Source organism: Procambarus clarkii, chromosome 91, assembly GCF_040958095.1.
Source record: "Procambarus clarkii isolate CNS0578487 chromosome 91, FALCON_Pclarkii_2.0, whole genome shotgun sequence".
Classification (NCBI taxonomy): Eukaryota; Metazoa; Arthropoda; class Malacostraca; order Decapoda; family Cambaridae; genus Procambarus; species Procambarus clarkii.
This window is the reverse complement of record NC_091240.1, coordinates 8,904,344-8,931,328: the sequence shown is the minus strand read 5'-3', so window position 1 is coordinate 8,931,328 and position 26,985 is coordinate 8,904,344. Positions and strand designations below refer to the sequence as shown.

General features: G+C 39.0%; 1 protein-coding gene across 2 annotated transcripts in view; it reads left to right on the top strand.

Annotated features, from left to right (window-relative positions):
- The first annotated feature begins 21,928 nt into the window (after positions 1-21,928).
- Positions 21,929-26,985, top strand: part of mei-W68 (meiotic W68) — a 35,710-nt gene continuing 30,653 nt past the window's right edge. For both annotated transcript variants that reach the window (XM_069318727.1, XM_069318726.1), the window contains exon 1: positions 21,929-22,063. In XM_069318727.1, the coding sequence (XP_069174828.1) occupies positions 21,945-22,063 (119 nt within the window). In that variant the 5' untranslated portion in view covers positions 21,929-21,944. The remainder of the gene's footprint in view (positions 22,064-26,985) is intronic.

Below are 26,985 nucleotides of genomic sequence, written 5' to 3'. Positions count from 1 at the left end.
ATGTAAGTTTATTCTTCAATTTTTGTAACTCGTTTATAGGGGTTTTCTAAAAAATCTTGTTCTGTACTACTGAAACACTTGTTCACTAAGAATTGTAATGTATAATTGCCTTGTAACTTATGTATATGTAACTTATATTGTATTTTTTTAAATAAAGATAAAAAAAAAAAAAAGATACCAGCTGGTAGTGCTGCCTTGCCACGTCTCCAGCTGAATTTAAAGGAGCAGATTTAAAAACTTAAGTTTCAGTTAACCCTCCAGTATTATAAACAAGTTTTTTATGTTAGTGATATTCATTTAGGTTGTAGATGATGTACTCTCACTCAATAATGTAAACGGTTAGGTATAATGAATAATTTATTCGCATTGACCGTTTGTGTAAATCTGGCAACAGCAGTAGGAGCTAGAGGTGCCTTCCTGCTATGGATTTAAATGTTAATGATAAAGAATTTGTAAGTATATTCCACTTAACGTACAGTGTAATAAATTAACATTTAATAATTTGATATTTTATGCACATGTTGATGTTTTAGAAAGATAAAATAAGTTCTTAGAAGCGAAACTTTAGGATCAAATTTAGCTCACCAAATAATTCATTTTTACAAGCAATAATATTTAAATATATTAATGTAACCGGATGACAGACTGCCCCTGACCATTCGTGTAATAGTCTAAACATGTCCGATAAGGACAATGGAGCGCTTCTAAATATTTTACAGTTCAAAATATATTTATACGAGAAACAGAAATATAAATTGAACTGTTTCATGGGTCCAGTCCAGTAGTGAAATATTACATTCAGTGCGGTATAAAAGGATTTGGGATATCGCAAACTCTACTGTCGATATATCTGAAAGGTGAACTTCGTTAAAATTGATTGAAATCATTCATTTCTAGCAATTCTCCTTCACTTATTCTCCTAAAATTTTGCTGGGTAACACTCTGAAATTGCTAATTTTTCTTCACGTATAGTCCATACTGATAATATAATGTACCATAACTCTAAAAGGATTTAACACGGAAATGCGCACTGCAGGTAGCGTCGGCTTGGGCAACTCTGCAAGCTTTTCTTATTAAATTTGTCTTTCTATAAATTTACTCCTCGTATTTTGTCTGAATAAATATACCAAACAGCCTTCCATACTAAGTTATACCAAGAGAGTGCTGAAGGCGATAGTTACTGCATTCTTAAGACAATTCCTTCCAAAGATATATAACTTTTCGCTTCATATTTTTCGTATTACAATAATCGTAGTATTATTATGTATGGTTTTAATAATTATATTTTCAGGCAGAGTGGATCTAGAAAATATTGGAGTGTTGTTGAATTATATATTTATACAGTTCATTGACTTCAAACACTTCATTCTGCTACGAAACTCCAACCCGCTCTCGCACAAGACAGCACATATAGGACTGAAACTCATATATCATTTGGCCCTCCCCCCAAAAAGAAAGTTGGCAACCAAATTATTTGTATATTCTAATTTTTTTTCGGTCAAAATCAGTTATGCAATCAGATTGTTAATTCGTTAATCAGAATCCTCTTTCACAAGTACTTTGTCTAAAAGAAATTAAACACACACATGGGCTCTGACTGCGTTTGTCGCTGACAGTATCGGCGCTTAGAAATTGAAAAGCGATATTTTGTCATTTGGCCGAATGTTGTAATCCTTATGACTTAAGGGGTGCCTCGTAGCCTGGTGGATAGCACGCAGGACTCGTAATTCTTTGGCGCGGGTTCGATTCCCGCACGAGGCAGAAACAAATGGGCAAAGTTTCTTTCACCCTGAATGCCCCTGTTACCTAGCAGTAAATAGGTACCTGGGAGTTAGTCAGCTGTCACGGGCTGCTTCCTGGGGGTGGAGGCCTGGTCGAGGACCGGGCCGCGGGGACACTAAAAAGCCCCGAAATCATCTCAAGATAACCTCAAGATAAGGTAAAAGTACTCGGGGGATTGAGGATTGCTGCTTCCAGGCGCTAATGCTTCGATTCCGATTGTTGCTACTGATCTGGTAGTGGCAACCAGTCTCAAGTTCAGCACTCTGACCCGGTGTGTACTCAACTATTTGTGCTTGCGGGGGTTGAGCTCTGGCTCTTTGGTCCCGCCTCTAAACTGTCAATCAACTGGTGTACAGGTTCTTGAGCCTACTGGGCTCTATCATATCTACACTTGAAACTGTGTATGGAGTCAGCCTCCACCACATCACTTTCTAATGCATTAGGAAGTGCAGCACACTTCCTAATGCATGTGTGTGTGTGTGTGTAATTACCTAAGTGTAGTTAAAGGATGAGGGTGTGTGTGTGTGAGAGAGAGAGAGAGAGAGAGAGAGAGAGAGAGAGAGAGAGAGAGAGAGAGAGAGAGAGAGAGAGAGAGAGAGAGAGAGAGAGAGAGAGAGAGAGAGAGAGAGAGAGAGAGAGAGAGAGAGAGAGAGAGAGAGAGAGAGAGAGAGAGAGAGAGAGAGAGAGAGAGAGAGAGAGAGAGAGAGAGAGAGAGAGAGAGAGAGAGAGAGAGAGAGAGAGAGAGAGAGAGAGAGAGAGAGAGAGAGAGAGAGAGAGAGAGAGATTTTTTGCCCAAAGACGTCCAAATGGGTCATTGACATAGACTCATCTATAGGTATTTTCTGAGCTTGTAGCGCTATTTTCATAATACGTCACGACCAAGAAATATTAAGGCCTTTCAAAGCACCTAAGTCATTCTCCCTCTACGACCTCACTCAGGCTCCACCAACACTCCGTCAACCATTCCCCCTTCGCCATCTCTCATAACCCCTTACACACTCCTCAGATATCAACACGCATTGCAAAACAAACGAAGGGCGGCGGCTGCAGCCCCAAAGGCACTGACAGCTGAGCAGATATAAACAACAACATGTGGACGCAGCCAAACCGGATTTCATGATCTGTCATTGGTGCTACATGGGCTTCCCGGCTTGGGGCCAGATTCACGAAAGCACTTACGCAAGCACTTACGAACGTGTACATCTTTCCTCAATCTTTGACGACTTTGGTTACATTTATTAAACAGTTTACAAGCATGAAAACTTCCTATTCAACTGTTGTTATTGTTATAAACAGCCTCCTGGTGCTTCGGAGCTCATTAACTGTTTAATAATTGGAAACAAAGCCGCCAAAAATTGAGAAAAGATGTACAGGTTCGTAAGTGTTTGCGTAAGTGATTTCGTGAATCTGACCCTTGGTGCCTCGTTTTTATAATTACTTTACTCCTCTCGAGTCGTCTTCGGATCCTTCTGTCCATACACTTCTTTTCCCTCTTTTCCGTTCGTTCTTTTCATTGTTGCTTTTTTTGGTCACCTTACTTTTTCCCCTTATTTAACCCCTCGGCATTCTGTCTTTTATAACAGCCCCGCTCCTGTGCCAGGTATGTCCACTACGGGCTCACCATAGCCCGTGCTGCTTGGAACTTTTTGTTTCAAGTAGCTGAATCTTAAACAACAAATAATCAGCCCATCCACAGATCACTAGTATCAGCTATTGATACTGGTAATGGCTCCAAAGGGCCTCCACTTATGGGCTATTCATGCCCGTGCCACCTTTGGGTGGGTTAATCTTTATCAATCATCAATCAAATCTTATATAACCCAGACAGAGAGAATGCATTTTCTGCCAAACTGTCACAGAAGAGCCACTACTTCACTGTCTCCTGGAATGTGAAGCAACCAACGACCTTAGAAGAGCTTTAAGAGTCCCCGAATCTTGCAGTAACCACCCTGAAGCTGTCAACACTGCCACTCTTATGGTCAAAAAAGGTGTCCAGCATGTTGTTGTTGTTATAGATTCAGCTACTACGGAACAAGTTCCAAGTAGCACGGGCTATGGTGAGCCCATAACTTACCTGGCACAGGAGCGGGGCAAGTAGCACGGGCTATGGTGAGCCCGTAGCGGACTTACCTGGCCGTGTCCAGCAGCTGGACACCCTCATAGATACTGCCAAGCAGTATCCTCCCCCAGCGATAACAGCCTGACGATTAAATGCTACCTCAGAACACTGAATAGATTTACTGAACAAAAAATTGTACCACTTACGGGCTATACATGCCCGTACCACCTCTTGGGTGGCTTAATCTTTATCAATCAATCAATCTTTTATATTACAGCCCCGCTCCTGTGCCAGGTAAGTTCACTACGGGCTCACTATAGCCCCTGCTATTTCTAACATTTTGTTCCGAGTAACTAAATTTATTTATTTATTTATTTATTTATTTATTTATTTAATTATTTATTACATGTATATACAAGAAGGTACATTGGGATTGTGAGGATACTTAATATGGTAATTACAATCTTGTAAAGCCACTAGTACGCGCAGCGTTTCGGGCAGGTCCTTAATCTAAGAAAATTTTAAGTAGGTAAATACTTGCAAAATTTATATAAAAATAATAACAGTTACAAGGCAAGAAAAAAGAAAGATAAAAAAGATGAGAGAAAATTGTAGGTATAGGTAGCTCAGATTGATTACAATGACAGCGTGAATGGTAGTTGACAAAAATTGGTAGGCACAATACAGCATATGGCTAGCACATAAAAGAAGACAGCAATGAACACAATGATAAGGTTGTTTGGGTTAAATACATAAAAATTAGGAGATTGGGTGATACTAGATACAGAGCAAATTTAAAGCTCAGTGTAGGAAACTAAGAAGATGAAATTAGGTACTTTTTGGTTTTGCTTTTAAATAAGGCAAAAGTTTGACAGCTTTTCAAATCACTAGGGAGTGAGTTCCAAAGACTAGGTCCATTAATTTGCATAGAGTGTTTACATAGATTAAGTTTGACCCTGGGGATATCAAAGAGATATTTATTTCTGGTGTGGTGATAATGGGTCCTATTACATCTGTCCAGGGAGAGTTTCAGAGCATGGTTTGCATTTAAGAACAGGGTTTTGTAAATGTAGTTGACACAAGAGAATGTGTGGAGGGAGTTAATATTTAGCAAGTTTAGGGATATTGCTGATATTTAGCACATTGCTAAATCTATTACAACATCTATTATCTGTATTTGTTCTCCCCTCTTACCTTTACTCTCTTCGTCCTTCCCTACCATTCCACCATTTCTCCCTTTCTCTACCCTTCTCACTCTTTCACTCCCTATCAATTTCCTTCTCTCTCACTCCCTCCCTCCCCCCCTCTCCCACAACTGCGTTAATCGAGGTCACCTCCCACCATTGCCCAACCGACTTTGCCACACACTTTTGACCTTATTGCCTTTCTGGTGTTAAGGCTCAAAATACAAGAATTACCAACAGGTCGCGACGCAGGAAAGACCCCATTTACAATCCTGAGTTGAAAGGAGAAAGGCAAGAGAGACGAAAGAAATTGAAGGAAAAAGGTAAGGAAGAAGGAGCCTTCTATACAGGAAAGAAAGAGGAGGGCGTAGGAACAGCCATAAAGAGTTGGGGGGTAAAATAGGAGGGAGAACTGAGAGAGAAGTGGGTCTTTGATATTTGTAAGTCGAGGAGACCGTCCGCATAATTCAGACACTTTTCAGCGGGTCGCCCCCTTCTCCTGCATGCAGAATTAGACAAGGAGCCGATATTTTCTGCCCCGTCGCACGGGGGGGCAGTAATGGGGTCGCAGGAGGCGGCAAACTCTAAAAATAGTTCCAGTTTAAAACCTGCTCCTCGCAGTCTTGTTGAACTCATCTGATTATAAGTTCCTTTACTCCATTCACGTATCTATTTTAAGAAATTATATCGCCCTAAAAAAATGAATTTAAAGCCTTGCTAACACAGTAAAGGAACATAGAGTATAGAGCCATGTCCTGTGTTATTTTAGCAATGGAAAAATCCCCAATATGGATCTTTTCAAGGACTTCAAAACAACATAACATACAGTTGACCAGACCACACACTAGAAGATGAAGGGACGACGACGTTTCGGTCAATCGACTTGACAATGGTCCAGGACGGACCGAAACGTCGTCGTCCCTTCACCTTCTACTGTGTGGTCTGGTCAACTTACTTTAGCCACGTTTTTGTAACTCATTGCCTGAACATAACATACACTGATGGTTATCTTGAGAGGTTATCTTGAGATGATTTCGGGGCTTTAGTGTCCCCGCGGCCCGGTCCTCGACCAGGCCTCCACCCCCAGGAAGCAGCCCGTGACAGCTGACTAACACCCAAGTACCTATTTTACTGCTAGGTAACAGGGGCATAGGGTGAAAGAAACTCTGCCCATTGTTTCTCGCCGGCGCCTGGGATCGAACCCAGGACCACAGGATCACAAGTCCCGCGTGCTGTCCGCTCGGCCGACCGGCTCCTAAATGGTAGTTAGATGGATTTATGGAAATAATTTTTTACTATACATTTTACCCAAAGTGCAATATTTCCAGCTACTTACTGTTTATATTTGCAATATTTTCATTGTGTTGCTCCTGGAAAACTGGCCGGCACTTACATGAATCTTAGTATTGGGAAGATATTCTCACTAATTTCCACAGAAATTTCTGGACTTGCTAAAGCAGCTTACAAGATGGCTGGCTTATCTATACTGTACCACCATCATGGCTTATCAATACTGTACCACACTACCATCATGGCTTATCTATACTGTACCACACCATCATCATGGCTTATCAATACTGTACCACACCACCACCATGGCTTATCAATACTGTACCACACCACCACTATGGCTTATCAATACTGTACCACACCATGCACCCACATGGCTTATCAATACTGTATCACACCACCCACATGGCTTATCAATACTGTACCACACCACCACCATGGCTTATCAATACTGTACCACACCACCCACATGGCTTATCAATACTGTACCACACTACCATCATGGCTTATCAATACTGTACCACACCACCACCATGGCTTATCAATACTGTACCACACTACCACCATGGCTTATCAGCAACTGATCAAAGTCAGGAGAGGAACACTGAAGAGTTTCACAATTTTATTTTTAGGAAAGACTAATAAAAAGAAATAATAATAAAACAAGAATGATACGAGTTTTCTGCAGTTTTCAGACCAATGATGTTTCAACAATCATTCATACCGGACCCTCTGTTGATGATCTTGGTGCCATTTAAACCATGATCTCACAATACAATAAGTGATATTACAAGCAGTTTTGCTGTTAGAGGAAAATGTCAGAATGGGAGTTATATCTGCTTGGTGAAACCTTGCTGTTGGCGAAATTTATACGAAGGAAAACACTAACTTTCATTAAAGTATTCCTTTGCCATGCGATCCTTCCAAGCGTTGAAATATTCTTCTTTAAGAAGAAGCTGAATCCCAGAAGTTTCCACAACTTAAGGTGTTTGCCCTTCGGTGATTTATGATGTTAACAGTGTTGTCTGCGGTCTGCGTGTGAGAGAGAGAGAGAGAGAGAGAGAGAGAGAGAGAGAGAGAGAGAGAGAGAGAGAGAGAGAGAGAGAGAGAGAGAGAGAGAGAGAGAGAGAGAGAGAGAGAGAGAGGAGAGAGAGAGAGAGAGAGAGAGACCAGTTGGGGAAGGTCACCTGATATGACAGAAAGCATAAATAAGGTAAATCCACTGGGTACGACAAGAACCAAACCCCCCTTACCCCACCACACCTGACAAAGTAGGGTGAACACAACACAAAGGGCTGAAAACGTTACAGAGAAACCTCCAAGAGAAGAGTACACATCATAACATTACACAACAAAAAGTTAACAATTCAGCATCGTTTGCGTAAGGAAAGAGTGAAGCTGGATCAACTCGTGGATGCGACGGTCTTGCGTCTAATGCACTTCTCTTGTAACAAGAGACGTGACCTGGGAGATCCAATTTTCTATATGTATAAGTCCCCCCAACCCTTCCGCTATCGCTTTCACGCATTTAATCTCATTCCCCTGATAGAAAATGGCAAGGAACATAATGGATCCGCTAATGGCCGTTGACCTGAGCACGGGTCGGTTCTTTATCCCTGAATGAGAGAGGCTAATAATTAATGGTGAATCCCCTAATTCTATGTCCTGCTGTAACCTGTCCTCTTGAATAATACGTCGCAGTTAGACGTCAAAATCCCAAACGGACAAAATATGTCGCACTATATATATCACAGCGGCTAACAAAAACCACATTTTCTATGATTGGGTCGTCTTTAGGTTAGGTTAGCTTCGGGAACATTTAGTACATTGACCAGACCACTACACTAGAAGGTGAAGGGACGACAACGTTTCGACTTGAGAATGGTCAGGATGGACCGAAACGTCGTCGTCCCTTCACCTTCTAGTGTGTGATCATTGTCAAACTACTTCAGCCACGTTATTGTGACTCATCGTCTGCATTTAGTACATTACTTTCCGTCATTTGTAACAACTGGAGAGGACGGGCTGCTTATCGAACTAGTAGCACCTCTTCACCAGCTTAGAACAGCACTAACACCTTGCCCACCTCTTCCTTCATAACTCACATCACATATTGCCCAAACGCACTCGGCCCCTTGTTTGGAATCTACCACTCCGAGACCTTCCTGTGTTGGTCCTTCCAGTCATGTTGTGGCAAGACCGAAGCCCATAGGTTTCCTAAGTGTGATTAGTGAGTAAGTAAGTAAGTAAGTGAGTAAGTGTAAGTGAGAGTGTGTCAAGTAAGTGAAAGTGTAATTTTTGTAGCGGATGGTCCAAGGTGTCGCAGCCTCGTGACATATGGCTTATGATTAACATTTTTTTGCAACTAAATAAGTTTTTTGTAATGTCCGATTTTGCTCTAATGAATTCTCAGTTCCTTCAGACGTTCAACTGTGTCAACCAAGCTTCACTTCTCAGCTCCTTCAGACGTTCAGTCGTCTCAGCAAAGCCTGGCATCTCAGCTCCTCTCCCTCAGAGATTGGACTCGCCCAAATCTTTGGATTTTATCAACTTCTTTTATGTTTTTTTTTATGAGCAGGTTCCGCATTCTCCAATATTGGTCTTACATATGTGCTGTGTGAGTCTCTGAGTGAGTCTGTTTCCTGAGTGAATGCACGAGTTTGAGTGTGTTTGAGTGAGTGTTGGAGAGTGTGTGATGGGGGTTTATGAAAGGTCCTTGTATGACAAGCTATACTTCTTATTTATTATTATTTTCTACCACAGACGTGGCCACACATTTACAATGCTAACCAACATATATACATTCTCTTCTGTCCTCATGGACAGGGTGTGTATGCCAGAGAAGTTAGTTGTCAAATGGTGTTGTCAGGAAAAAGGCTTGCCCAAGTGGAGGGGGATGTCAAGAGGTGCTGGCAAGTGGAGGAGGATGTCAAGAAGTGCTGGCAAGTGGAGGGGGATGTCAAAAAGTGCTGGCAAGTGGAGGGGGTTGTCAAGAGGTGCTGTCAAGAGTCGGGCCAGATACGAGACCGTTGATAATTGTGGGGCAGCGCCGGTGTCTGTTGACAACCTGTCAATAGGTGACATGTCCGCCTGCTGCATATTGATGTCTCATCACTGTTCCGTTATTCTCAAACTAGGCTGTCCTCTTACTATTAAATTATATATTATGTGTAATGTGTCCGTGCGTGTGTAGGGGGAGAGGGGAGGGGTGTGTGTGTGTGTGTGTGTGTGTGTGTGTGTGTGTGTGTGTGTGTGTGTGTGTGTGTGTGTGTGTGTGTGTGTGTGTGTGTGTGTGTGTGTGTGTGCGTGTGTGTGTAGGGGGGGGGGTGGAGATGAGTGCGTGTGATTTAAACTACAAAATCTTTTGTAGTTTAATACAGTCAGAAAAATACATATTTTCGGTAAACTGCAAAATTTTTGTAGTTTAATACTACTTTTCTCTCATTCTGCATATCATTTACATTTCTGACTGGTATACACTGCTTCATCTAAACCATTACACGGCTCAAAAACTTTCTGATATCTGAGACTTCAAAGCTTGTATGCTAGGTATGAATAACCGGATTAATTGAGTATAAACAATCAGATGCAGCTTGAAATTTAATTTTAAGTTAAAAAAATCAGTTATTTACATGGACGTGATATTTATGTAAGGCAAAAGCCTCGTTAAAGGGAATGAAAACTAAAAATATATGTTGTTAATTATACTTGCTGGAATAACTACATTCAGAGTCATTAGTAAGAATAACTAGGGTAGTTATGTATTTTTAACCCAATTTCATAGATCCGTGAGTTGGAGGACAAACATCAAAATACGACGCCTATTGGAAATATGACTTTTAAGCCGAATTCTCCCTCATTGCACATATTTAGAGTTTTAAATTACGATTTTTTATACCGAAAATATGTATTTTAATTTTATAAATATACCGAATATTTTATACCGAAAATTAATATCCTATTATCTCATTAAAGACATTGTACCTCATCTCACCTCTTTCCTGCCTATATATCCACACCCACTGAACTCTAAATCCATCCTTCTGAAGATGTATTATTAAATTTGAAAGTACTTAAGGAAATTCTGTCTTAACCCTTCCTTCGTGGTCTGACACTGTCACATTGGCCTCGTAGCCTGGTGGATAGCGCGCATGACTCGTAATTCTGCGGCGCGGGTTCGATTCCCGCACGAGGCAGAAACAAATGGGCAAAGTTTCTTTCACCCTGAATGCCCCTGTTACCTAGCAGTAAATAGGTACCTAGGTGTTAGTCAGCTGTCACGGGCTGCTTCCTGGGGGTGGAGGCCTGGTCGAGGACCGGGCCGCGGGGACACTAAAAAGCCCCGAAATCATCTCAAGATAACCTCAAGATTGATCATCATGTGTTAGTTTCTCCGTCATATACACACACTCTTGCTCCACACGTTTCCTCCTTCAGGCAAGTTGCCGCCTACGGTATTAGCGATCACTCTCACTCAGCGATTTAAGGGACCTGGATCCGATTTCCGCAAACTTGCTTAAACTCTCTGATTTTTTATTTTTTGCATATTCTACATGGCAAATGGACCAACTTTTGCGCATGTATCAACATCGTAAAACGAACACAAAACAAATAATATATATATATATATATATATATATATATATATATATATATATATATATATATATATATATATATATCAGCAATCCTATATATATATATATATATATATATATATATATATATATATATATATATATATATATATATATAATTTTAATAAATTGAAAATTATACATTTTCAATTTAGCTTTAAAAATAGTAATGGTTTACCAGTGTATCTTGTATTTGTTATGGTCTAAGAACGAGCTATGATGATCATAATCTTTTGATTTTTTTTTTTAAGTTTGGGAGTACAGTTTTTGAAGAAAATTTTGTTCACTGTGGCCTTCCAATTATGGGCCAAATTTAGACGGAAAAAATTATAACTCCAAAAATGTCTGCGTTTATGTAAACAAAAAAGAAGTTTCTTTAGAACAAAGAACTTTGCACATAATATGTGCAAATAGGTGATAATCGATCAGAAACTGGCTTTTTCAAATTGTCTCAAAGCTCAAAATCTAGTTATTTATAATAACCCTCGCCCCTCCAAAAACAACAAAATATAGGGATAAGGATAATGGGTTAGGGGATATATATAAGTATACTTTATATAAGTGATAACGCTCTCATCTGATCTCCATTCAGCAAAACAACCTAAAGATACAAAGAAGAATGAGTTTGAAATCTGTGAAAAAAAAAATCGGCCAAAATAGTTTAAAAATAACAGGTTCTGCCACCTGTGGCTGATTTACATGATGAACCAATTTCGTTCAAACTTCACATAGTGATGGGTATGCATTCTCTAATATGTAGAAGCCACGACACAATCAGATAAGAAAAAATGAGAACAAATCCCTCCCCTCCAATAAAATAAATTTGGAAGACATAAAAAATATTGGCATTTGGCAATGTATTTATGTGATATATAATAAAATACAGCAAAATAACATACACACTCATAATTATTTGTGTGATATTTTGCCCTCCAGGTGGCAATCAGCAATCCTAGAAGGCACTAGCTGCATATCCTCTCTGTGGACCCTCCAGCCCTCACTGCTACTACTACTCTCCTTTGTGGGCCGGACAGGTGCGTGCATCTCTTTATCTCTCTCTCAGTTCAGCATTATCTCTCAGTTCCAGTAAATTGGTGGTATTATCATTATCATCAGTTCCGGTTACTCACGGATTTATTATTAAAAAAATCGTATAAAATCCATTTCTTAACATATTGGGATGAAATTTTCACGACGCTGATGCCAAATGACGTGAAATTTGTTTAACAAATTATAACATTTTATTTTTATTTTGGACGAATATTTTGGGGGATTCGGGCCCCTTCACTGTTTCGACTCGACCTCAGCATCTTAGAATCTATTTTCAGTGTTAAAATGAGCCCGAGTTGAACAGTTCTCAGTCCTCAACTGACCTGTTTACTCAATTTCTTTTGTCTTCTCTAAATATCCCGTGAAGTCTTTTTTCCGTATTATATTCTATTTTTGTATATATTTACGAAGTTTTACTTTCATACTTTTGGATTACGATTTTATTATCTTATTCTTTATTTGATATTTATTTTTAAGTCTCTGAACTTTTGTGATAGCTAATTTTTCTGAGTAATTGTGTTCTCTGTTTCAGCACTGACAATGGAGTATGTTTTCAGAAACGTTTTTAGTTGTACCCTCACCTTCCTCACACCAACACATCCGCTACACTCACCTTCCTCACACCAACAAACCCGCTACACCCACCTTCCTCACACCAACACACCTGCTACACTCACCTTCCTCACACCAACACACCTGCTACACTCACCTTCCTCACACCAACAAACCCGCTACACTCACCTTCCTCACACCAACACACCTGCTACACTCACCTTCCTCACACCAACACACCTGCTACACTCACCTTCCTCACACCAACACACCCGCTACACCCACCTTCCTCACACCAACACACCATCACCTAAGGACTGCCAAAGGCACCTCGGGTTTACCAGAAATTATGGAGAAAGTTGAACAATCCGTCAAGGGAGTTGAGTCGAACACAGAGTTATTAATTTGTGAGCCGGCCGTAAATCTGCTCTTAATAGAGCGGTTGTAAAGATTAGGCCGACAAGGAACCCATCATTCATCTGCCTCACCTCATCACCAATGATGATCTACGGTACCCCGGCACCCCCAGCCCCGTACCAATAATTCATCAGGCTCGTATTCATCGCGAATGAGATAATACGCATCTCCCCACCCTTACTATTCGCTCATATATTGCTATACCTTCATACATTCATTACTATTCTGCATCTACATTGACCTGTTCTCTCTGATAACAGATCCAACCTTCGACACAATTGCCATTCTGACCGGATGTAACATTGCCACTTTGAATGACTACTGTTATCATTCTGACAGGCGGCTCCATACCATTAGTGTGATGGGGAAGACAGCAAGTGGGAGAATATCTAGAGGTCTAAACAGCTAGGACCTAGACAGCTGGGGGGCCCACGCAGACATCAGGAGGCCTAGACAGGAGATTGAGAATTTCAAGGCATCCTAGCGAGCCTCTGTGAGGCGGACCATGCCACCGACCCACCATCTGGTGGTCTTTTAATGCACTTCTCAACCTCAGAGGGTAAGATAATTTCCCCGGATTTATATGCACCAGGGAACAAGATTATTACCCAGACTCCTCTGTGTATCACAGCGTTAAATTGTTTCGAGATGGGGAATCGTGAAGATATAAGGGCAGGGAGCGAAGGTGGGGAGGAATAATACTGGTTTGTGTTGACGTGCGGGGATATGCGTGTTGATACACGGCTGGCTTTGATGAGGCTGGCGTCGGCGGCAAAATGTTGAGTCTTAGATTATTACCAATGATGAATTCGTCGTCATGATATCACTGTTGTTGTTCATGTTCTTGTTGTTGCTTTATTGATGATAAGGAGGACTATACTGTGCTATTCAGAAAAATTACAAAGCCTATCCTTGACTTCATAACATGCTGGCTCAAACACCAGTCCCTTCGACAGAATGAAATTGTAATGACTCATTACATAGGCTGTAATCGAGTATGACGCCAGAGACACCAGGAAAGTGACAAGATATGATAGTTTTTATTGTTCTATAGGTAACATAAATTTAAAAAGAGAAACGATTAAACGTAATGAGTGGGATAGAGCTTCCATGTGTGGCCTCCACAACATGGCAGCACAACCCCACACAACACCAGCTGGTAGTGTCTGGACAGTTCCACCTGATCAGTTCTCATCCCCGTTGTCTGAAGTCTGGCCGGTAACAAGCTACTGCTGCTGGATAATTATCTCCCTTGTTAGTCTAATTGGAGTAATAACAATGATAATTAACTGAATTATCAAAGGAGACAGCGTATCCCTATCAGTATATTATATTATATATATATATATATATATATATATATATATATATATATATATATATATGTATATATATATATATATATATGTATATATATATATATATGTATATATATATATATATATATATATATATATATATGTATATATATATATATATATGTATATATATATATATATATATATATATATATATATATATATATGTATATATATATATATATATATATATATAAATATATATATATATATATATATATATATATATATATATATATATATATATATATATATATATACACACACACACACAACAGCACAACCCTGTGTTTTTTCTGTAAAAAAGTTCCTAATCCATGTTAAGATGACCCTTCCATCACCCTACTCTACCTTACAACCACTTACTCATTTGCAATAAGTTCTAAATGAGCAAAGTGCTTTTGTTTCACCAATGTTTATCATCTCTAATAACGATAGTTATTTTTAAGTAAATAAAAGACAAATAGATCAATACAAAAAATTCACCCTTGCAATTCCTATAAACAAACTTTTACCACAAGAAAACAGGTGCATTTAAGTCCTTCCCTTTCTTCCTTCTCCATTCTTTCCACTCCTATCCTATGCTCCTTCAATTCCCCACGTCTCACCACCACCTCTATCCTCCTTCCTTCCACACACACACACACACACACATCCCGTCTCACGCCTCTCTACCACCTCTATCCTCCCAAACCCTCCCCAATTCGCCAGGTGGTGCAGAAAGCACAATATGGCGGAGGTGATAGGAAAATACCTCAATATGTCAGGTGTAAATACGAGGCTCTGAGACAGGTCTTATCCCGTCAGCCCACGGGTCATCCACCCCGCCACCAGGGGGCGGCGGCGCGTTGTTCTTTTGTTCTTCCTCTTGCTGAGGCTGCTGCTCCTCTTGTGTTGCTGAGGATGCTGCTCCTCTTGTGTTGCTGAAGATGCTGTTACTGCTCTTGTGGTTGCTGGGAATATTGATGCTGTTCTTCGTGTTACTGGAGATGATTTTGCTGTTCCTGGTAATGCTGAGGATGTTGTTGCTGTTCCTGGGGTTATGGTTGGTGGGAATGTTGTTGCTGAGTCAGAAACCGAGTACAAATGCCATTCATGAGCTAAATCACTAGTGACAGTCAGGAGCTATAGAACTAGTGGCAGTCAGGAACTATAGAACTAGTGACAATCAGGAGCTATCGAATTAGTGACAATCAGGAACAGAGCACAAGTAACATTCAGAGGTTCCATCTGTAGTGAAAACTGGTATTCATATGTAACTTGGCCTAATAGACTTCACGTTCCTGGTCTTATTATTCTTGTCGATGCATAGACAATATTCTTAGCCAGGTTAGGATTTTGTTGGTCTTAGACTTTTCCTGAATATTATGCAGTCATTATCAGGGAAGACTGTGTTTACTGCTATTTACTGACAAGTTTTGAATATGTTAATTGTTAGTAATTTAATTGCATATATTCTACTAAATGAAATCACAAACACGTGATATAAATCTATAATGAAATATGGAAGCGTATGCGTGAGGAATCCAGAGACCCGGGTTCGATCCCACTGTACCGTTCCAATGTCTTCTTATATTCTGCTGATTATGATAATGTACAATATAAATCATATATACATAAGTTTTACAAAGGCAATGCTACATTATAATTCTTAGTGAACAAATGTTTCATTAGTACAGAACATGTATATATGATTTATATTGTATTTTCTTAAATAAAGATAAAAAAAAAAGATTATGATAATGTTGTGCTACTCTATCTCATATCTTATGTATGTGTTACTAATATTCTAACATTTTTATGCATCGTTCAGTATGACAAACCACCTTTAGTGTGAGCGAAATTTCTGAGTGATTTAACATCGTCTTGAGGCATGCTCAGATGTGGCCAACATTCACTATTTTTGGATTTTTCAAAATCCATAAGTGTTTTCATTTATATATTATATTTTCGATTCAAATTCTATTTTTCATGTTGATTCACTTTCCCCTGTGTTCCATCCCCTTAACACTAGAATTCTAATCCTGCGAACATCAGTTAAAGTGAGTTTAACTCGAATAACTTCACAAACAGGAGGCAGTATGTCACGAGGGTTCCATCTAGGACTGTTTACCTTCCACCCGGATATCAGGTGGTCGGCGATCATCAATCACGCCACAATAGCCTATCCTCGCCCTCTTTTACCCGCCCCAACTCCCGAGGACTCAGGATCGAGTCCTGCCGGTGTTCATCGTCACAGATATAACATCACTTCATCAGTAGTTCCCTCCAACCCATCAGCAAACCTTGCTTCATCAGGTGAATCGTGTAGCCCATCCGCATTGCATGTCTCTCTGTCTACAATGTCGCCCTAATTAAATATACTAATTGATTATCGAGCAGCTAGTAGGCTCATTCCGAAACGTTGGCGTGACAAAGTAGAGAAAGAGGAGTTTCCAGTATACGATCATGATCCTCAATAGTTCCACTACGTCTACATCACCACTGATACCACCACCAAGCGAGTTGTTACTAAATTATGACTTAAACTTAAAGTTACTTAAAACTACTTAATGCCGCTACCACCTTCGTCTTTGATCAAATAGGCGATTGGAATAGAAATATGACAATTATTATGAACACAAGAACAAGTAATGAAGAAACGAGAAAATCAAGGTTATCGAGAAGTAAACATTACAAAAATCCGAAGACAAACTAGTAAACAATCACTGAAGATGATGAAGATTTTCTTCATCATCTTCCACTCAGCCTCTTGTGTTTGTTGACATCAATCAGCTGATCCTGGAACGTGTCCACATCCTCGATATCTGACGTGACGTCATCACAGCTGGGGGTTAGATTTCCACCATATAGACGAACTCGTAAAGGGAATGGGAGGCGGGGAAGAGTAAAAGGAGATGGGAGAGAGAGAGAACGGGGGCAATTGAGAGAAGGGTAAGAATCTAGGGAGGGAAAAATGAGAGGGAAATGGGCGAGTGTGAATAGCCTCTTCCTTTGCTTTGGAAGCCTAGCTACCCTGTTTCCGACAATTTTATACCACTATTATTCAAATCCTTACTCCCTTATCCTTTATGCCATTTAGTCTTGTCTCTCCCTACATTTCTTATCTCTTTCTTCCCCTACCTTTCACCCTCTCTGTATTATTGCCTAAAATCTCTGCTCACTCTCATCACGTGTCTCGCTTGCCCTCGGGTTCCCCGTTCCCTCTCCTTCCCCTCACATCCCTTCCGCACCACTCTTTACCTTACTCCCCCCTCCCCCCTTCTTTCTATGCACCTCTGGCTTACCCTCCCCCTAACCCCTCAACCTTTCCCCCTTGCTCTTCACCGATTCCCCCTCACTCCTCGTACCCCTCTCCCCTCTCCCCACACCAGTCTCCCCTCACTGAGGGTCATTCGTCTCTCTAGTGGCCCGGATCTCACGTGCGTTATGTTGCCAAAATAGTTTTTCGCTCCCCTCTCTATAGGGAATTTGGTTTGCGGTGTTAACGCTGTGGTGATATCGTGATATGGTAGTTCTGTGGTGATATGGTTGTTCTGTGGTTATATCGCTGTTCCGTGGTGATATCGCTGTTCCGTGGTGATATCGCTGTTCCGTGGTGATATTGCTGTTCTCGTTGTTCTATGGGGACGACATTCAAAATATCTAACAACAAACGCGCCCTGGGTCCTTATCGTTCGAAACTTCTGTTCTCAGTTTTGTGTATTTATATTTAACTTCAGCATTCCTCTCCGTCTTATGCACAGATTCTTGCGGGGAAATGTTTCATAGGCTTCTTAGCAATACAGGAAGATGCAATATTCTCTTTTATGCCGCATAAAGGTGATCGCGTCATGATATCCTATTTCATCATATTTCTCAATCGAGCCTTAAAGCATTCCCCAGTAGAAGATAAAACATATCAAGCTGCCGGATAAAACACATATGATGAGATAAAACTAACAAACTATGGAATAAAATCTACTAATACATCGCCTAAAAAAATGCAAGCAAAAAAACTCTATCCTAATCTCAGAAAAAATAAAGTAAAAATCTCGACTGATGATTTGTCGGAGACGAGACTAAATTCACTCACGAGAGTAAATATTTTGACGAAAACATCGATAGGAACATTGTTAGGTGGTAGAGAGGGTGTCGGGGCATGGGTTCAGGGAGTAGGTGTAGAGATTGTAAAGCGTGTTTGATGGCTTAGGCCAGATACTCAACTAGCTGTGCTTGCGAGGGTTGAGCTTCGGCTCTTTGGTGTAAGGGTGTATGTACTATGCTAGTCGCTAGAACAAGGTGTGTAGTGTGTAGGGTGATGTACAGGATGCCTTTAGAGGATGTGTAGAGGGTATTGCGCAGTATACATGGTGTATGGCGAGTGTAGAGATGCCTCAGTTAATCAGAGACAAATGAAACAACAATCCTAACTCAGTATGAAACATAGTAGTGAACGTGTGGAAGTGGTTCGCGTTGTCCCTGGTCGTGTGCTGGCTTAATAATAGAATATATATATAGCAGCTGTTGAATTAAATTTGCAATAAATAACCGGCATAGCTGTGTTACATTAAATTCAGAAAATTAATCTCTGCATATATTACAGTGAGGTAATATAATTATGATGCTAGTAAAGACAAAATGTGGTTCCCTATTTCTGGTAACATTACGAAATTTTCGATTTCATTATATATTCAAATAAAAAGTCTCGAATAATAATAATAATAATAATTGTAATACTAATTATGATATGCAATGAAGGTAGGAAATTGATTCCCAAAAATTAAGATCTCGAAGCGACGGAAGAATTGCAGAAATTTACATATAAATTAAATTCGTACATATAAGACTTAATTATATATACCTATGAGGAATTAAAAGATTAATTTACCCTATAGCTTATGAAGTGAGCACTCATTTATATATACTAAATGTGTAATAAATTGTTTGAAGATCAAATAAAATAACCATATAAATTTGTAAATACAAGTTTTGGAACTCGAATAATTCTATAGACAGCCTAGTATATGAAAACAAAACAAGCAAAAATAAACAAGAATTATATACCGTATATCAAATTCAATTATTAATACAAAATTAGATATTAGAATTTACTGCATCACTGATGGGGCAAATAAAGTTTACTAAACGGCTGTAAATCTAAGAGGCTGTAATCTTTATGATGTAGAGACTGGCACCATACTGAAAAAAAGGCGTCACCTCCAAGAGAGGTCAGAATGTGATTAGCACACAGGAGGAAGACTCACCTCAAGTCCTAAATACTTTTCAGCTCCTTCACGGCTCGTTGCAACCTTGCGGGTAGACGCGTAACGTCCAAACACAGCCACATAGTTCAAGATGATGAATTATTGACACAAAACAACTCACACTGACATCCACAGGCAACGTCTTGGCGGTTGTTTGTTGTTGTTTTGATTCAGCTACTGGGAGCAAAACGTTCCAAGTAGCACGGGCTATGCTGAGCCAGTAGGTTGTTTAAGATTCAGCTACTGGGAGCAAAACGTTCCAAGTAGCACGGGCTATGCTGAGCCAGTAGGTTGTTTAAGATTCAGCTACTGGGAGCAAAACGTTCCAAGTAGCACGGGCTATGCTGAGCCAGTAGGTTGTTTAAGATTCAGCTACTGGGAGCAAAACGTTCCAAGTGGCACGGGCTATGTTGAGCCAGTAGGTTGTTTAAGATTCAGCTACTAGGAACAAAAAGTTCCAAGTAGCACGGGCTATGGTGAGCCAGTAGCTGTGTAGCACCTCTCACTTTCTCTCGTGTTCTTAAAATGAACCTTCAGTTCTAACCATTGTTCAGTTATTCAGTTCACAGTAGGTTGAATAGGTAGCCACCTTGCTTTACAGTTAGCAATTATTTTTAGTGGACTTGTGCCACCATTTACAGATTCATATAACTTCATTTATTAAACTGTTAATTACAGTTTAACTATTATATTTAGAAGCATAAGAATAAAAAGAAATTGCAGCTGGCCTGTTGGCCTTCAGTTGTTTCTGCAGCTTTTAAATACTTCACAAATGCAATCTAAAGTGAACAATCTCGAATCTGTTGTCACCGTAATTAAAAGGTAACTATCTGGAAGATTATAATGGGTCCGTAAATTTCAAGACCGTGCAATACAAAATTATACTGTTTTATATACTGAATTAGCGCACAAAAAAATAAATATTAAATACAATGCTGAAAAATCACGATTTTGTTTACTGTAAAATAGGAGCCCTCTGTCACTCACGAAACATCAAAGGATGCAAAGTTTTCCAATATAAAATTAGTTTACCGCAAATACTTGGTGGCAACATTACTCCAAGTCTGCGCAGAGAGAAATACTGGATACCCATATGTATAAATATATATATCTGGAATCTAATTTTTGCGCTTCATTGCTGCAATACTGCACAATGCAAGGATATATTTGCGGACAACTCCAAGCAGTAAATATGAGCCTTCGGTACTTACTATATACAACAAGCCAGCAAAATTAGGAATATTACATATATGATATTAAGTCATGTTCACAGGACGATTTGCGATCGGATTTTGAAACCTTCTTAAACCTAACCTAACAAAAACTAACCGAACCAAACGAAACCGAGCCTAACACAACCTATCATACGCTAATAATAGCCACACAACATATATTCTGTTTTAACAACCAGAAGACGAATTACATAAAGTCATTTCATGCACGAAATGACCGAAGCTGCCAGATATACTAGGCTTTCGATTGACTCTGGACATCGTATTAAGAGGTTTCGCAAAATTCACATATTCGTTTGCCATAGTGCAATCTAATGTATAGCGTAATCTCATTAAAAAGATGGCTGTTTGAGTTTCGGTAGCCTTGTCAACGACATTAGCCAATTTAATAACAACCTAAACTAAGTTAACGTGTTAGTTTACTCTGCAAATAGATCAAATTTGCGTTAATTATTAGCGTTGATATTACAATTATTCAGTTGGAAAATGCTTTTACAACTTAGATAAGGGTTATGCCGCTGTACAAAAAATTACGTAACGAATGCAAAGAATCACGAAGCAAAACATTAAAGTGTAGATATTATAAAGCTTGAAAGCCTATTTAGTTTTTTCCTTACCGCTAATTTTTTAATTAAACCCATAAGCAGAAATATTATTATCCGTTATTAAGTCAGTGCGGGGAAAAAATCAGGGCATGCATGTCAGCGAAAATACTTAAGTTAATAACAAACATTATTTAGACACGTAAGTCGTGAATTAAAAACTTCATTCAAGTTAATTACATCAGCAATAATCACCGATTTTCAGAATGTATGAGAATTCCCAAATATAGTGATTAAAATACATATTAATCATTGTTTGATTAATGAGTAACCATATTAATCATTAATCATTGAAGGAGAAGAAAATATTAATGGGTTCAGTAAAAATCCCCAAGTTATATAGTTATATATTTATCTATATAGATAGATAGATAGATAGGGCTAAATGCAATTATATATATATATATATATATATATATATATATATATATATATATATATATATATATATATATATATATATATAAAAGCTTTATACGAAGGTGTTTTTCCCGCTCAACAGAAAACGGAGTCAGGTGATGGCGGGGGCGGCACTATGGCGGTCAGCGAGGAGTTCTGGCACGAAATTGAGAAATTCAGGTTAATAATTCTTCGCGATGTCGAAGGCTGTGACTCTTTAGATGCAGTGGCGACTGGCGGCGAAGATGTCAGCAGGTAATTGACGCAAAAGTGTTTCGTTTGCCGGGTTTTGAGGTGAAGTTGGTGGCCCCAGTACGCTGTGATTGGTTTGTTTTGGTGCGTTCATCAGAGGCTTCGGTCTCTCACTATCATTTCTAGTCGGTTCACTCGTGTTCTAAGGAAATGTATATATTTATCTCTCAGAATGTTCGGTAATATGTTTATTGTTTGTAATATGTGTCTATGTATATATTAACACGATGTACTATTTTTTTTTTATTATTTTCTACCACAGACGTGGCCACACATTTACAATGCTAACCAGCATATATATATTTTCTTCTGTCCTCCATAGACAGGGTTAGAGATCAATTAAACATATAGTTCAGGGATTTATTGAACAATCAACCACAGAAGGTGATTCGGTACTTTTAAAATGCTAAGCTAACTTACATACGTAAATACATAGATAATGAAAAACGATGTACTGAAGCGGGGTGAGAATAGCTTGAGCTACCTCATCCCTTTGTGTGTATTTTACCTCAATAAACTTATTTCAATTTCAATTTCACTCGTGTTCTTGATGATGGTGATGGTGATGCGGCCCAAGCATTGATGGTGAAGCGTTACATAGTTACGTAATGACATGTTGATATACCTGGTACACTATGTACTCTTTTTTTCATGTAGTCTAGTATATATTTACTTATTTTACTGATAGTATGCAAGATACATTAGGCGTAAGTGGAAATCCCTTGTAGAATAATACATTTTTTATATATTGAAAATGTATGCGGTTGCAGAATGGACGATAGAAATTAAATGTAGCACTAAAAAAATATTAGTACAGGAATGATCGACTGCTAGAATTCAGTTGGAATATGACTTTGCGTTCATGTGCGCAAACGCGTAAAAATGTTTGACAGGTAAGAAAGCGATCATATGTTCTAGCTCAGCGAATGAGACGTGTAAAATACACTACGACTACTACTACTACTAACTACTAACTACTACAACTACTACTACTACTACTACTACTACTACTACTACTACTACTACTAACTACTACTACTACTACTACTACTACTGCTGAAGCAGGGAGTGACGTTTTTCTCAATTACATGCAGTTGCCCGTGTCGAGTCAGTGTCCCATTTGTTACTTGGATTGCCTATTAGTGCAGTGCAAACACCCTTTGGAAAAGTTCCCAGAATTTAAGAGATATAATTTATACGGCTTTCAATTCGCTCAAGCATCCCTTACACGCCTTCAATTGAAACGTTCAGTGAGACGTGTGCTAGATGGGGTGTGTTTATTGTCGGGAGGGGTACAGACGTGGGGGTGTATCTTCTTGAGGATCTTGAGATGATTTCGGGGCTTAGTATCCCCGCGGCCCGGTCCTCGACCAGGCCTCCACCCCCAGGAGGCAGCCCGTAGCAGCTGTCTTAACTCCCAGGTACCTATTTACTGCTAGGTAACGGGGGCATCAGGGTGAAAGAAACATTTTGCCCATTTGTCTCCGCCTCCACCGGAGATCGAACCCGGAACCTCAGGACTACGAATCCGAAGCGCTGTCCGCCCAGCTGTCAGGGGTGGTGGGTAGAGAATCACCAGGGTTATGGATTTAGTATTATTGTGATAAGTTTAAGAACATTGACAGAATCTAACCCGAAACAACGCTGGATTGGTATACATCTTCCAGAATGCATTGTATTTTGTCTGTAATCTTCATTAAATTTATACGAGAATGGAAAGTCTTATAAAATATAAGTATATTTTGTTCTCTAATTAGCTATTAAGAAAATTAGCTACTCAATTAGCTATAAGAAAATGTCATAAACATAGCTTCTACAGTAAGCACCAGAGAGTTCTCTCTTATTCAGAAAAACATGTCAATCATTCCTTCTACAGTGAGTTCCAAAAAGCACTTATTTTTCCATAAGAACACATCATAAACATAGCTTGTATAGTGAGCTCCAAAAAGCACTTACCTTTCCATAAGAACACAAAAACTTCAGAGAGCAATGTCCTGTCCCTAAGAACATATAATAGACATAGATTTTACAGTGAGCTCCAGAGAGCACTATTATCCCAATAACAATGTCACGATCAGTGCGTGACACTATCTCAATACATACTCGATATCACTTTTCAAATATGTCACATACTTTTCCTCTATACTAGGGGCTCGGTGTAGATTTTAAGGTTTGGGGGGAGATGGTATCTAGTTGTCAAATCCCCCATTTTCAATAATGTCACGATCAGTGCGTGACAATATCCTCAATATATACTCGAAATCACTTTTCAAATATGTCACAACATTTCCTCTATACTAGGGGTTCAGTATAGATTCTAAGGTTTGGGGGGTAGATGGCATCTGGTGGTCAATCCCCCATTTTTACCCCTCCTCCCCTGCCCACTAGAGCATAATAACAAGATTAATCAAATTATTCAAATGTTTACATGCATTATTTTACTTGTATGTTGATGTTTATGAGTTTTATTTAATAAATTATCTAAAACAATTCAATGGTAATTTTGAAAATGCATAAATATAATAGTTTTAAATTATCTACCTATTTCCCAAATTAAATTCCTGGGTTGGTACATGATGAATAGCAACTGTCCTTTTCCCTACCAACGTCACTTGTATTTTAATTAATTAAACACTATCGGTAACTTTGGACCGCACTCGCGTCCATTATTTTTCTCCTGAGTCCTAACTTTGGACCGGACTTGCGTCCACTACAAAAAATATTTGTATAAAATTTATTTTTTATCTAATCGACCTCGGGATAGTATCAAAATAAGCGCCTTTAGATTGCGCACAATTTGATACCAAAATGAAAGATATAACATGAAACTTGATGTCTGAACACTTGAAAGATTATAAATAGGCTTTTGGTCAAAATATTTGTTAAAATTCTATTTATTATGCTATTATGTTGGGACTAGTTTTAAAATGCGCGCCTTTACGTCGCGAACAACTTAATACCAAAATGAAAGATGTAACACAAAAATTTATGTCAGAACACTGGAAAGATATAAATAATTTTGTGATAATGAGCGTCCAGAATTAAAATATTTGTTAAAATTCCAGTTATTGCTCTATTATTCTGGGACTAGTTTTAAAATACGCGCCTTTTTATTGCGAACAATTTGATACCAAAATGAAAGACGTAACACGAAATTTGATGTTATCAAATTGAACGAGTATACACATTAGGTTGCAGTGTACAAATTGGTGCTCGTTCACGGGTAACTTTAGGCTTTTCTGCGGGGAGGCACTCCAGGCTTTTGAACATTATATTCATACACATCTGTAGGGAATTTAATTGCGAACACAATGATACCAAAACGAGCGACGTAGCACGAGAATTAAGGTGAGAAAAATGCAACGAGTATACGCATTTAGGTGTCACCGCGCGCTTACCCGCATGCTTGCCCGCACGCTCGGTGCATGACCCCTAAGTTGACCGCGAGCCTGCCCGGTGAGCGATAGTGATTTATATTATCACAACCCATCCTCCTGTTTAGATAGTACGTTTTGTAACTATGAGTACTATAGTACAAATATTGACGTACTAAGCTATTAGTAGAACTTTATACAATTTACTTCATAGTCCGAAAAAATTAAGCTAGCAAAAAAAAACTTAAATATTCTTAGGCCTAGAATAGCACACATATGTACTTTACTAAGCCTCAGATAGCATGTATTAGGCCTAGGAAAGTTAGGTCAGGTTAGTTTGTCTTTGTAACAAGTAGAAAATTGTTTTCCAGGTTTGTCCAAATTCAGTAGAGTACCGATTTCTACTTTCAAATTGCGTTGTAAGTTGGTACTATGGTCCTCATCCTTCCTATAAATACTGCCAAAACAGGAGGATGGGATGCGTAAAATATAGTCCAGTTCTATCTTTGCCTCTATCAAAATTCAAGAACAATTTAGTGTTGATTCTATACTAGTAGGCATTTGACTCACTTTACATTTAATATATTAACCATTAAAAATTACATACGATTAGCAGTTTCATCAACGTTGATCCTAACTACCGAGAGATGAAGTTAATCCTAGAGATGAATTATAAGCAGAGGTATCAACTACGCCGGTTGTACACAGGACCAACATTGATCTCGTACAGGAGTAAAGGTATTAGAGTTTCCCTTTGGTGGTACGTTATAATAAATGCTCTGTTTATTTGCATGATACACACATTCACTCGGGTCAGGAAGGGGAAAGCCCTGTTCGCCGTTGTTTTAGTTCAATACTAAACGTTACAAATATTCGTGGCAAAAGCCTAGTTATATAAACTAAACAAGGAAAGCCAGAAAGGGGGATGATTTTCAGTTGCTCTTATATCAAAAGCTCAATTTAGCCAGATAGAGGAGCATAGGAGACAGCTCATGTGGGGAGGACGGGGTGGGGAGTGTGAATATCCACCCCCACACATTCAGTATTGTTAACGGTGTCCAGTCGAGTTAGGATACGCCAGCTTTGATTGCATTGAGTTGGGGCCCAGCTCAAAGGAATTGGGTAACGAGATAAACATAAATTTTCTTTCATGTCGTCGAAGCCCGTCTGGTTATCAATGGAGTTGGCGGGAAGTTTGTCTGATTACAACGGCTTTCTTCTTTTTTTATATATATGTATTTTGTTTGGTATGTTTGGGCGGGATATATTACATCATAAAAAGCATTAAGATTAGAACCCAATTTTGTCTACTTTTGCATGAATTTTAATTTTAAACCTTGCCCGCTATTTGTCTTTGATTTTAAGTGGTAGCCTAATTGAAAACCGAGTACATTTGTTGAGGTGCCAAACTGCCAGTCTTGGATGTACTAATAAAAAAAACAGGAACCTATTTAAGCACCCACGTATATACTAATATACTAAGCCTACCAACATAATATATACGTATATGTATATATATATTATATACATATATATATATATATATATATA